General features: G+C 46.2%; 1 protein-coding gene across 1 annotated transcript in view; it reads right to left on the minus strand.

Annotated features, from left to right (window-relative positions):
- Positions 1-209: 209 nt before the first annotated feature.
- Positions 210-14,396, minus strand: part of LOC147885470 (uncharacterized) — a 147,853-nt gene continuing 133,666 nt past the window's right edge. The window contains exons 10-13 of the mRNA XM_087396762.1: positions 6,861-6,928; positions 955-992; positions 657-858; positions 210-557 (exon numbers count right to left, since the gene is read on the minus strand). Coding sequence (XP_087252888.1) covers positions 270-557; positions 657-858; positions 955-992; positions 6,861-6,928 — 596 coding nt within the window. The 3' untranslated portion in view covers positions 210-269. The remainder of the gene's footprint in view (positions 558-656; positions 859-954; positions 993-6,860; positions 6,929-14,396) is intronic.

Here is a 14,396-nt window from a genome sequence, read left to right on the forward strand (position 1 = left end):
TTTCATTTTCTTAAAGGTTTTTGCTTTTTTCTTCTTCCTATTTGCTTTTGTTATGTGCAATTTCTATTGTCTGCTTATGTTCCCTTCATTCTCCATCAATTTTGCTTCCTTCAGCACATTGTAGGCAAAGCCTCATACTAGAAGAAATTGCATGACAAATGACAAGGAAAGTAGAAAGAAGAAACCCCATCAAAAAGGAAAAAAGTGAGTTGGCCAATGGTGATTCATGTTGATTCCATTCTTAATATTGATAATTGAATAAGTTGGTGCTAGCATTTTTTTACAAAGGCGACCTTATTATGATCCTGTGATTTCTTCATTACTGACATTTTGAGCAACCTTATATTTATCCACGACATGCTGAAGCTGCTTTTGAGCTTTGCTTGAGCAGTCACCCATTTTTGGGAATTTGGGTATGCACACGCACTTTTGATTGGTCTTTCCCGAGTTTCTTTAGTCCAATCACTCGTTTTCGCATTTGTGACAGTAATTTGCAACATTTCACAGGAGCTAAGGCCCGTTATGAACCGCCAAGGTTGATGGTCATGCCAAACTCCCTGGAGGCAAAAAAAAAAGATCTGATGTGCTGACAGCCACTAGTACTGAACCTCTCCTGAATAGATGAATAAAGGCACTAGAGAACAAGATCACAAAACCCGATGCTGTGAATGCCAGGAGAGAGCAGGAGGAAATTGTATTGCCCCATGGCAACGATAATAGCCATCCTCTCCAAACATAAACCGTTCTGATAGATGAGCTTCAACAATTCTGTGTTCTCCCCAATCTTCCAATCCATGCTTGATCATGATCTGCCTTGCATCGAAAGGTATACGCTTGCTAAATCGCCTGCCTCTCTTCCTGCACACCCAGATAGGATAAGGACACATCACAAATCAGAGGGCAGATGCTGGAATGAACAGAAATATGAAGCCAGAGTTTAAGATGACCAAATACCTCTTTCGATGGCTGGTGTTCATCAAGGTTGCATGCAACTGCAGTAAAAACAAAAAAGGTTAGATGCCAGCTTGATGCAAAAACTCTACTTTTTTCAGGAAACCAACATTCCTTGGTTTTTCTTTTCTTAAACTCTGAGCAATCCAATTCAAATTGACAGCCACACCGATTTCAATCATTCAGACAAGCAAAAAAAGAAGCACCAGACTGCAAGGTCAGGGCCCAATCTCAAGCAGGTTTTAGGCAGGTTTAAGACCCAATTACTCGACAGTTGGCCACATATAGTTGACCATCTAAGAACAAGGCTGCACCATCTTCCTTATGAAAGCCTTTGACACCTGCCTCTGAAGAATGATCTTCGCTGAACTAGCAAGGCATTTGGTAGATGGGTCAGACTTGCAAAAACTACAAGCAGTAACATTGGAGTCAAACAAGACTGATCCCCCTTCCCAAGTCTCTTTGGACAATTCATCAACGAATTAGAACAAAAGATGAGGTTAAACACTGGACAGGGAGTACAAATGATTGGTTATGCCTGCCTCTTACAATCATTATGATTGGTTATGCCTTTCTCTTACAGGGAGTCCAAATGATTGGTTATGCCTTCCTCTTACAATCATGTGCAACTGATTTAGTCCACTTTGCGACGATGGATAAATGTAGGCTACAAATACAGTTATATGCCTTGGGTAACTTATTTCTGTAGGTAAACATTGGTAAGACGGATTTGAGACAATTACATTTCAAGGGAAGGACCTAAGCGTCATCTCATTACATAGGTATGAGGGCCCAGAATTCGAACACAGTTATAGGTGGAATGCACCTATGGACAAAACACATGAAATCCCTCTTCAGCTTTTAGAAGTGGTTCTACAGGGATGCCAAGCGTGGGCTTCAGGGTTTGCTAGAGAACTTTGGATGAGTAGAAACTGTACAAACAAGACTCGTAATGGAAAACTGGGGGTGGGAGTGCTCGTTGACATTAATGTTATTGGAGACACCGCTTGAAGTTTGAACATGCCGGTTAACTCAATGCCGATGCTGGAATGAATGCAGATAGGATTCCTCATAACGAAATGGAAGCAGCTAAAGATAAAGGATGGTATAGTGCAAGGGTCAAGTGGATGAGCCACAGTGGCAGATGCAACAGACATGGGATTGATCACTTGGCTAAAAACAGAGATCAATCTCATGTTGGTCTATGCAAGACAAGACTTCCTCGAGGAAAAGGTCAATGTCTTCAAGAGGCTCTAAATGAGAGACGGTTCATACGACCTCTTTCTTCTTTACGCTTGTAGGATGGAATTTCTTTTGACAAGGGAATTCGAACACAGTTATAGGTGGAATGCACCTATGGACAAAAAACATGGAATCCCTCTTCAGCTTCTAGAAGTGGTTCTACAGGGATGCCAAGTGTGGGCTTCACGGTTTGCCAGAGAACTTTGGATGAGTAGAAACTGTACAAACAAGACTCATCATGGAAAACTGGGGGTGGGAGTACTGGCTGACATTAATCTTATTGGAGACACTGCTTAAACATGCCCATTACCTCAATGCTGATGCTGGAATGAATGCAGATAGGCTTCCTCATAACAAAATGGAAGCAGCTAAAGATAAAGGATTGTATCATACAAGGGTCAAGTGGATGAGCCACCGCGGCCGGATGCATCAGACATGGGATTGATCACTTGGCTAAAAAGAGAGATCAATCTCATGTTGGTCTATGCAAGACAAGACTTCTCGAGGAAAAGGTCAATGTCTTCAAGAGGCTCTTAATGTGCAACATGAGAGACAGTTCATACGACCTCTTTCTTCTTGGCGCTTGTAGGATGGAATGTCTTTGACAAGGGGATTTAATGATCCAGAAGGTGACCTTTTGTTCTGAGCAAAGGGGCTCACACAGCAACACCCTCGACACGCACAGCCAGATTTCCCTCTTGCTCGACAACACACAAGAGGTACAGAAAGCTGTCCAAGATTTGTAGAACAGAGTAGTTATGGGTGGATGGGTCCTCTCTTCCTCCCTATTCTGAGGGCTGTCTGAAGGAGCCTGAGGCCTAGAGGAAGGGTGACTCACAAATCGTGGCCTGTGGGTAGTGGCTGATCTGTCACATGGATACAACCCGAACCTATCATCATGTGGGGGTGACGAGGCCAACAATGTGCCCCCCCAGATGTGCTCCTCACCCACTTCTGCCTCAAACCCCTTGAGTTGTCCCATCAAAAGGGGTTTTGAATAGATGGAGGGCAAAGAAAAGAGGGTGCCAAACAGCAAAGAGGTCTATCCGAGGTCTGAATTCCAAGGCCCGTCTCTGAGAGGCAGAAGCTACTTCAGTAAATGTCCGAGACCAACAACATATGCTCCTGAAGCATCAGAATATCGCAGACATCCAACAAGGGCGGAACTCCTGCCATAAGATTAGCTTGCAGGGAAGGGGTTACCATTGATGAGGAGCTTGATGAGAATGTGGTGGCATCTCCAAGAGGCCTAATTCAGGCCAACCCTCCCTGCAGAGTGAAGGAGAAAAGGCAAAATGAAAGCAGAAAAATAAAAGTCGAATAGAATGAAATGGTTTTGGCCATCCTGCATCGGGTTCTCAGAGCAGATAGTAGAGGTGCCCTTCTCCTGCACCACCTGCATTGGAAGACAGTTATAGTTCAAGGCCCTGGCTTGGAGCCCTTCACGGGAGCGACACCAGCTGGAGCAGCAAGTGCTAAGAGTGGAGGTGAGAATAGAAGTAAAGAAAAACTCATGATTCCTGCTTGTGCCTCCAGGTATATGATGTATTGCCCTAATTTGCTTGGGGGACAATAAAAAAGACCATAGAGAGTAAGAGGCCACAAGTTTTAAATGTTGAACTTCATTTAATGTGGTCATAGTTGTTGCAAGAGAATAGTACATGAGCTTCACCCTGTACCGATTCCCTTGTGCATAGCTTGTAGATCCTCTCTTTTCAGCCTATCAACATGTTTCATGAACCACCCCTTACCCTGGTTTTATATGCCCTTTATGCATCGAGACTCCAATCATGGGTTTCAACTCCTTTCTGTAGAAGTCCATTTTCTATTTGGCTCAGCCCATATTTATTCATCATGTCCTCTGCCACTAGCTTGTTTATTGAAGAGCTAAAATGAAGGGAAAGGGCAAGAGGAAAACAGCAATAGAGAGGCAAAATAAATCGGAAAAATGGGGTCAAGGAAGTGGAGAATCTCCACTGAGAGCCGCCTTTGAGCAGCAAAACAGCTGGTAGGAAAGAGTGAGAATGGAAGGTGGAAGAGTCTCGACTGAGGTGCAAAGGGCAGCAAGAGAAAAAGTGGCGGCATACCAAGACCAAGCTCAGTAGGACCTAAGACAATTGGACTAGGTCACAACACCATATACATCCAGGCATGAGACATCCAAAAGGGAAGAAGAATTTTGTTAAGTACCATTATCATGAGCAGCCACAAGATGATACTCTAAGAGATCAGGAGAAAAGAAGAAACCAAAAAGAGAGGCCCCTGAATCACCCGTCTCCCAGTTTCTTACGAGCATTTAGGAATCTAGCTAAGCCAATAGCATAAATCATCACTGAGATGGCATTTGCTGCCTTGTTGGAGATATGACAATTTTAAGCTGCATGGAAGGAGTTGTTGTGATAGATCAGTCAACTGTTCATCTATGAGCCCCCAAATGGAAGGAGTTGTCTTAAGCTGCATGGAAGGAGTTGTGATAGATCAGTCAACTGTTCATCTATGAGCCCCCAAATGTGGACATGGGGGAGTGATGCCTGCATTAGTGTGGAGAGAGAGAACTTCCACATGACCTGAAATTCGGGCTGCATGGACGGCCACGGGCAGCACCTTGGCTGCCACAAAGTCCACAAGGGACTGCCACGGAGTATGCCCACAAATGGGGGTGTCCATGGGCCTGAGGCAAGGCACAAAAGGATGTCAGGGCACTGATCAGCCAGATCTGGTCGTTGGTCATGCAGTGTCTGAACGTGGGGTTGGCCCCTTAGCTTGGGTCAGCCTATTTGAGCAGGTTGGGTGTAGGGGGGCCCAGGCCCCAGTCGGCACTCCTACAGACCTGGTTGGCCAGCAACAGGGGGGGAGGGGGGGGGGACCAGACCCTCCTCCCCTATTAATGTGCGCCTTGGGGGCAAGTTTGCATCCCAGAGAGTTCAGGACCTGGGTCTCCCAGAAACAATAACAAGCCTACAAGACGCCACACAGCAGGAAGAGATAGAGCAGCAAATAGGACAGACATCCAGCCTGCAGTTTTTGTGCGAGGTGGAGCAGCATAACGTTGTGGTGGACGGCCACGGGCAGCACCTTGGCTGCCACAAAGTCCACAAGGGACTGCCACGGAGTATGCCCACAAATGGGGGTGTCCATGGGCCTGAGGCAAGGCACAAAAGGATGTCAGGGCACTGATCAGCCAGATCTGGTCGTTGGTCATGCAGGGTCTGAACGTGGGGTTGGCCCCTTAGCTTGGGTCAGCCTATGTGAGCAGGTTGGGTGTAGGGGGGCCCAGGCCCCAGTCGGCACTCCTACAGACCTGGTTGGCCAGCAACAGGGGGGGAGGGGGGGGGGACCAGCCCCTCCTCCCCTATTAATGCGCGCCTTGGGGGCAAGTTTGCATCCCAGAGAGTTCAGGACCTGGGTCTCCCAGAAACAATAACGAGCCTACAAGACACCACACAGCAGGAAGAGATAGAGCAGCAAATAGGACAGACATCCAGCCTGCAGTTTTTGTGCGAGGTGGAGCAGCATAATGTTGTGGTGCTTTCTGAAGGGTAAATTTTGTCCATTTTGGAGTCTATTTATATAGGTTTTTGGCTGTCTATTGGATGTACGTCCCTCCAGATCTGTGCATCTATTTTAGTACATGTGAAGTGGGATCCCAGCATTGTGTGTTCTGTGGGGTTTGTTTTATCTTCTGCTGCGGGTAGGTCTTGGCTAAGAAGCAAGTCTCTATCAGTTACCTAACATGGTATCAAAGCTAAGGGATTCACAGAATTGATCTTTGCTTGAAGATGAAGAGATTTGCTTGAGAGGATCTATCCACAGCTGAAAGATGAGAATCTTTGAGCAAAGGAAGGTGCCTCACATTTAGACAAAGGTATCAATTGTGAAGTAAGGATGCAGGGGTTTCATTTAGCGCTTCCTTTTACTTATTTTCAGATCTCATCTAGAGTTCTTTTCAGCTCTCCAAAAGGCTACCCTCTTATCTACCTATTCAGGTCCACATGCGTCTCCTGTCATTTGCTCATCCCTTGTGGGATGTGACTTTCTTGCATGGCATCCAATAGAGCCTGTTGTTTCTTTATGTTGTCTCCCCGTGAATCAACCTCTCATTTTCTTTTGTAACTATGCATGTTGAGAAGTGCCCATGGACTTTAATTTGCCGCCTTGCACTGATTAAACCATTCAGCACTATCATTTCTTCTTCTAGTCAAATATTATCTTCAACTTGCTATCATGACCCTGAGCAGTTACATGAGGGTACTATTTTCACCTCCACCCAGTCAATGCTCAACCTGATGGCACTGGCCTCTGTTTTTCTTTCTGAGCATGCCCCCTTCTATCCCTAGCTACCAATTTGCCTCAAATTATTTTCGCAACAGCATTCCACCAACAAGAAATCTAGTCAGCACTACAAGTTCATACTACTAGGGCAATCGCATATATCTTCCTTCAAACATTTTGAAAAGACCATTACCCACGTGAAAAAAAATCATTTGCTAAAAGATCTTGCCAGAAAGGTACACCACATGGCTGTCAAACTTCCCTCAGCTCTAATTTTGCTAAACATGCAATTCTTATTTTACTATTCATCTTAAACACATTTCAACCATAGTGCCTTTCTGCTGATCAAATTCAATAGCTACATCTCTACTTCTGTAAACAAATATGTACCCTACCTTCAATTCCTGCTTCTTGTCTTTTTCCAATACCAGACCTGCCTCCGAGAATGCATCAATTATCACCTCTAGCTTCATGAAGGAGTACAAAAAGTGAACTTAAATTGACAATAATAGCGAACTTTTATTTTTCCCAAGAAATGGAACTTTAAAACACCAACAGTAAATTTGACTTCTATATGTTCTTTAAAAATTGGTAGTCTGCTCCAACATCTTTGACAAATCTCCATTAGCAAAAAATTGCGTCCATCAAACAAGATCAATCTCATAAGGTCTGTACACATGTGATTTGATTGAAACAACAAAGAAGAGGGGGGATAGCCATGTCCTATGGATCTATACCTACCGTTGGTCATCTTGGATGATCTGATGAATCTCTTGTTGTGTTGGACACAAGAAAGGGGCATCTATATAATACTGGTATGGTCGTAAATGATAGATAGACATGACATCTGAATTCTAATGGGTACTGCACTGCTCGTCTCCCTCAGCTATGAGCTACATAGATGATGAGAGGCTTTCCATTAGCCTCTGATGACCAGCATCAAACCAGCCAAACTGTCTACCTGGATATAGAATTAGCCATCTATCTGGAAAGGTCTTGCTCTGCAAACTCTACTACAATAATGTCGTTTGGACTACATTGTTTCTTCCAGATCACGTGAGAAAGAAAGAAAGAAAGAAATTTTATTAGAGTCTTCGGAAGACCGATGGGTCTATGAGACTGAAAGAAAACATGATACAAATCACAGTAAGGGTGGAGCTACTGAAACGAGCATCATCACCCGTGCTGAACCCTAAGTCTGATCATACATAATCAAATACATCTGAATGTAACAATGAAAAGAAAAGAAAAGGACTGCAGTGGAGCGGAATCCTCCGTATGTCATGTCGCCCTGGCTGGTGCATAGCCGGTGATGGGACGCTGGCGCCCGTCAAGGTGTGCCGTGCGTCTCGGTCTCTTGGACGAGGCTCGACACAAGACCAGAGCCACCGTGACTCCCATGGGACATATCCCGGGTCTAAACAATGACGGGAGGTCCCCCAGAGTGATCTGTGTCCTCCCTCGATGCCTCGTGTGTCGTGCTGCGGTCGTCGGGTCGGGGTCTCTATCACGTCTGATGTGGCCAAGCCTCGTCGCCTGAGTAAGTACTCTCTGTGTCGGACCCCCTCGTGAATGAAGGCCGCGAGGCATTTTTGATCTGGGTAGGCGAGGAATCTGGAAAGGAGCCCGGAGCCGCGTCTCTGAAGAGGCAGTGGTAGCGACCTCGGATCTCGTAGTACACTGAAAATAAAATGCTCCTCTGACTCAACCTCCTGACAGTCGCACAATATGCATAAGCGATGCTCCCTAGGAATCCCCTCTGCTCTGCCGCTCTCTATGCGGAGACGGTGTGATGATACCCGAAACTGTCCAATGGAGATCCATAGTGAGTGAGGCATATAGCTCAGTGTACCCTGGTGGTGTGATGGATGCCTCCGCCGAAATACGAAGACAGTAATCTCTGTAGAAACTCAGCCTCGGCTCCAACCAGGTCCTAAAGGTGTGTAGCTGCAGGAGATCCTCTCAAATGACCTGGTTGGTGTGTGGCCCAATCGGGATGGTGGGTGGGAGTACCGGAGGGGCATCTAAACTGTACTGAAAAGGAGGTATCCTATCGATGTGGAACCCTAGTCTCACAAACCATCTGTGAGTCCGTGCATACCAGCATCGCTTGTCTCCCTCTGCTGCCAACCTCATGGAGGAATCGAGAGCCAACCATGGCAACCTCTGTCTCCCTGATGTGCAGTCCCCATATGATCTAACCCGGTGTAGATATGTGATGGTCTGAAAGGCTGCATCTAGCTAGAGTGGAGAAGCACCAAACTCGGCCTGAATGATGTGATGTTGTACAGACGGTTTTTCCCGGCTCATCCGTGACAGCATGAGGATCTGCAGGCGCTCCACCCGTCTCCACTCTATCTCTGGCATGTCAGGCCCCCAACAAGGGCTGCCATACATACCGGCTGGTCGGACCAAGGAGTCAAAGAGAAGAGCCTTGGTCCGAGGGTCCTGGAAGTGGGAGTGAAAGCATTGTCTCTCTAGCCGAGCCAGTGAGGCGTATCCCTTGCTTAGTCTGGCCTGCATCGCTGGTCTCATTGTGAAGATCAGGCCGGAGAAGATGACCCCCAAGTAAGTGTATGAGGATACGATCTCAATTGGTGACCCACCGAAAGTAAAAGTAACCTGCTTCCGTTGCATGTTTGCTCGAGAGGTGTTAAAGATCATGACCTTGGTCTTGCCAAGGTTGACCTCCAAATCATGGGATAAACAAAAAGCCTGCAGTGCATCCAGGTGTCGCTGGAGCCCCTTAGGTGTGGACGACGAGAGTGCCACGTCATCTGCATAAAGAAGAGTCCTGATGATGATCCCGGCAAGTGAGCAACCGGTCCCTCCGAATGCCCCCTCCCATGAAAGTCTCAAGCTCATCGATGTAGAAGCCAAACAGGGTCGGTGATAAGGGACAACCCTGTTTGACCCCTATGGTACTCAGGATCTCATATGTCCAACCTGCGCCTGTCCGAACTCGGCCTGAGACTCTCTCATACAGTGCCATGATTGCCCACATGATCTCCTCATCAAATCCCAGTGTCTGTAGGCGTGTGATGAGATGAGCTCGAGGTAATGTGTCAAAGGCTTTGCGGAAATCCACAAAGCAACAATATACCCTCTCCTTCCATGATCTGGCCTCCTCAATGACACTCCTGAGTGTGAGTATGTGATCCATAGTCCCATGGTCTCGCCTGAAACCGGCCTGACCCTATGCTATGAGCCCTCTCATCTCTGCGAACAGGCTGACCGATGCATCCAATACAGCTGCATAGATCTTGGACATCACATGTCCAATCATGATAGTCCTGTAGTTACTCGGGTCCATGGGATCCCCTGCCTTGTGGATGGGGGTGGTGGTGTTGAGTGTCCAGGTGCGGGGGAAGCCAAGGCAAACAGTTTTATTGAATAGCTTTGCTAGGATCGGGGCTAACGTGTCGATCCCATATGTGATAAACTCAGTGCATAGCCCCTCGTGATCCTTTGCTCGGCCATTGTGCAATTTCAATGTCGCATCCTTGACTCCCCCTCTGGTGAACAACGTGCAAGTGGATGAGATCTGGGGTGGGCTGGTGTGGGACATCATAAAGATGATGTGCATACGTGTGCCAGACTCTCGTGTCGGTGAGGGGTGATGGGGACCTACGCTCAAGGAATCTCCGTCAAAAATCCTTAGAGTTGCTGCTGTACAAGATGTGCAGCAGCTCCTCCTCATTCCGACGAAGAAATGCCTGCTTCTTTCGACGTATGAGACATCGGTACTTGCGTACCGTTCTAGTGTCTTTGGGAGGTGACATCTGGTTTCAAATCGGAGCTGTCGGCGATAAGCCTTGCACTCCACATCGTACTAATTGTTGTAGGATATAGAACCAAGAGGTGGTGGTCTAGTGGACCGTGTGGTGTGGGGAAAGATTTGGAGGGCAGTCTCGTGGAGTGTGCGACTAATCAGGGCAACACGGTCCTCTATGAGTGGTATGTGATCGATGTAGGTTAGGAGTCTGTTTAGGCATCCAGAGTAGGCCAGTGAGAGGCTGTGATCAAAGTGTATGTCGTGGTAGGTGTCGTGCTTCCTATGTGGTGTGTGTGGTGTGGCTAAGCATGGGGTGGCAATAGTGAAGAATAGGTATGTGTGATCAGCTCCTGGAGTGTGATGTGTGTGTGTGTGTGTGGTCTCTGTCTCTTGTGATGGTGTGTGTGTGAGAGAGGAAATTGCGTGCTAGCCCTCGTGCTCCCACGCTACAGCTGCTTGTTTCTCCCTCAGTTTGACACCCTCGAGGTTCCTTTTGCCGTCTGTTTTCTGTCCCATACGCTCTGTCAAAAAATCCGAAAAAAAAAATTTCCCGTACTGTCAAAAATCCGTACGATTTTGTCCGTACAGCCAGAAAAATCCGTAAAGTCTGTACAGTGGCGGAAGTCCGTACAGTTTGCTTGCCAGGGGAATTTTTTTTGAAAATCCGTACAGTCAGAAAATCCGTACGATTTTGTCCGTACAGTCAGAAAATTCCGCACAATTTGTTCGAACAGTCCGTACAGTTTTGTCCGTATGGTCGGGGAAGTTCGTACAGTTTGCCTGCCAGAAATTTTTTTTTTCCATACTGTCCAAAATCCATACGATTTCGTCCGTACAGCCAAGAAAACACCGTACAGTGTTGTACCTGCTGTGCTTTCCTCCTTGTAAAGCGTTGCTACTTCCAAGTTTTTTCCTTAACTCGAATGGCGGATTATTCCTATGAGAAAACCTTTCACAAAGACAAGTCGGTTTCCAACAAGAAACAAAAACAGGTGATGGATTCAGATGATTCCCTTCATGACTGTGCTGAGGCTCAGCTTGTTTATGAGGTTATGCATGAAGGGTTTGAAGACACCCGTAAAGGTTGGAAAGATCCACTTCCCACCACTGGCATTATGGTGGAAGTGGATGATATATTTGATCCAGTTAAGGAGTATGCAAAGCATGCCATTATAATTTTCTTCCCAGGACGGATGCCTGCTGCTGCAGATGTTGGGAATTTGTTGACTCGAACCCTGGGTGGTTCTTATGTCAAAAAAGTTCATTATGCAGCGAGGGGCTTTTTTGAGATCATCATGGCTGATGAGGAGCACCGTCAGGTTTTGCTGGAGCACTCTCCTCTTTTCTATGGCCACCAGATGGTCCATGTTCTGCCTTGGTCTCCCATCCGGGATTACCAGGCATTGATTCGGCATCATTGCCCTGTTTGGGTAGAAGTTGTGGATTTTCCTCAATGCTTGTCTTCTCTTCTAGCTAAAATTGCAGCTTCGCTCGGTAAGGTGGTATGTCCACCACGACCCAATGGAAATTCAAATCGCTTCTGCATTTTGTGGGATACAGATCATCCCACTCCAGCTTCATATTCGGTCACTGTGAATAATGTTTCCATGGGGAGTGCCTTTTACAAGCTCAAGTGGGGGCTGTTTGCAGGTGCTTGCTTTGAATGCAAGCAATTTGGGCACATGGCTTCACAATGCCCTTCCCAAGCTCCACGGATGCCAGTGCAAGCTGAAATGGTTCAGCCTTTGAATAAGAATGCAAATGCCTCTTTTGTGGTAAAAAACAAAGGGGTCAAACAGTTTTTCTCCGTTCAAGACAAAGGCAAAGCCTCGGCTGTCTCACATGGTAATGCTTCTTTTCCTCTGCCTTTGTCCTCTCCACCTCAGGGAAAGGGGGAAAATTTTTTGACTGATGGATGGAAACTCCTCGCAAAGTGATCTCCCCCAGGCGACCTTTGCATTCTCGGACTTGGAGTGGTGCATCCTCTCATGGGAAAACACCTGCTGAAAACTCTGGTGTTGGCTTGACCTGGGCTGCTGTGACTGCAAATCGGACCTTGTTTCCTGAAGAAGAAGTTGCTGCACTTTTGTCCTCTCCTCATGCTGATGCTTCATCCCAGGGCAGAGGCTCGGACATTGAGGTGGAAATGCAGACGTAGACAGCCCGTTAGTTGCTGTACATACCTGTCCCATAACTGTAAATATGCTTGATCATCTGAAGTGTGTTACTCTCAATGTACAAGGAATGTGTGATGGTCGCAAATGGAAACTGGTCTGGATGTATATCAGGCAATTGGAGCCTGATATAATTGCTTTGCAAGAGCATAATCAGCATATGTATGCTGGTCAAATAGGCCATTTTGCTGGTTATGATATCTTCTGTGCTGGAGAGCACTCCTTTTCTAGTGTGGCTTTTTTGGTAAAGCACGACCTTCAACCTGTTGTGGCTCTCAATGATCGCCATGGTAGATGGATTATTGTTCAATGCCTTGTTCAAGGGGAAATTTTTGAATTTGCATCGGTTTATGCCCCCCAGTCTTCTCGTGATAGAGCTTTGATCTGGGCTGCCATGCATACTTATCCATGGCGACAACATGCCTTCATTTGTGGTGACTTTAATAATGCCCCTCAATCGGGTGACAACACCTCAGGCCACACTCATATGTTGGCTTCTGAAACACAGGCATGGTCTGATTTTTTGCTTCAGTTGCGCCTGGTTGATCTCTAGAAGGAATTACAGCCCATGCTTTCGGGTTATACCTTTCAGCATAATGCTCAATCTTCTTATCGGGCACGCTTGGACAGATGGTATCAGATTGATCCACAGCATTGTGATGCCTTTACTTGTCAAATTTGGGTTGATCATGCTTTCACACATTCGGATCATGCTCCTCTTTGGTTTAGACTTTCCTTACATGAATTTCCCACTGACAGATTGCCTTGCCGAAGGCTTTTGCTGATTAATAATAGTTATCTGGAGCATGGTGACTTTAAAGCCTTGGTCTCTGATGCTATTCAGCCTCTCTCTCGTCAGATACGCATTGGTTTGGATTATTCCTGGCAGGCTTTTGTTGCTCGCATGCAAGCAGTTATTCGAGATTATGGCAAATCCTATATGCAACCCACAAGGGAGACTGTAGCACATGCCAAATTTACATGTCAAAGTTTGACTGAGCTTGCTCATCTTCGCCCTTTGTCTTCACAGGAAAGCATGCTCTTATGTCAGGCTCAATTCTCTCTTCAATCTAATGATCGCAGAAAGCTTGCTAAATGGGAAACTTGATCCAGACAACGGGCATTTTTGGATAAAGGCTGCTCTTCCAAGCAATTTTTTAAGAGTTTACACTACAAAAGACAGGCTGCCAATATCTGTCGGATCCGGATGCCTGATGGTTCTTGGTCAACATCTCGTTCAGAGCTTGCTGATTTATGTGTGCAGCACTTCTCCACTCATTTTGGGCATCTGGATACTCTTTCTCCTCGGGTCGTGTCTACACGTCAGCTTCTTTTGCAGCATGTTCATCCAATTCTGTCTGATGCTCAGGCTTTGGAACTTGAACATCCCTTCACTGAAAGGGAATTGTATGATGCAGTGAGATCCTGTGGCAGATGGAAATCTCCAGGATGGGATGGTCTCACTGTTGAATTTTTTCTTGCATTCTGGGATCTTCTTAAATTCACCTTGCTGCAAATGGTAAATACAGCATGGCAAAATCAGCAGATGCCTTTGTCATGGGAAAAGGGTCTTCTCAAGCTGATTCCAAAAAAGCAGCTATGTGATTCACTGGGTGATTGGAGGCCAGTCACACTCATGCCAGTCATTTACAAGATCATTGCCAAAATGGTGGTTGATCCGATTAAAGAATATTTGCATGATGGGTTGCATCCCTCCCAATATGGCTTTGTTCCACGTCGCCATATCACAGATAACATTGCCAATGCTTATATTGGGATTGAATATGCCAAATACACGCAGCAGGATGTTCTACTCTTGCAGATAGATATTGCAAAAGCCTTTGACACAGTTCAATGGGATTTCATCTCGCAAACTATGCGAGCTTTGGGGTTTGGACAAAAAATGCAGCAGGTTATTTACTGGCTTTACAAAGATAGCAATGCGGCTTGCATTATCTCTGGGGATATCTCTGATGAGTGGA

Source organism: Dipteris shenzhenensis, chromosome 25 (genome assembly GCF_047967505.1).
Source record: "Dipteris shenzhenensis isolate YYH24624 ecotype China chromosome 25, Dip_SZ_1.0, whole genome shotgun sequence".
NCBI classification, from domain to species: Eukaryota; Viridiplantae; Streptophyta; class Polypodiopsida; order Gleicheniales; family Dipteridaceae; genus Dipteris; species Dipteris shenzhenensis.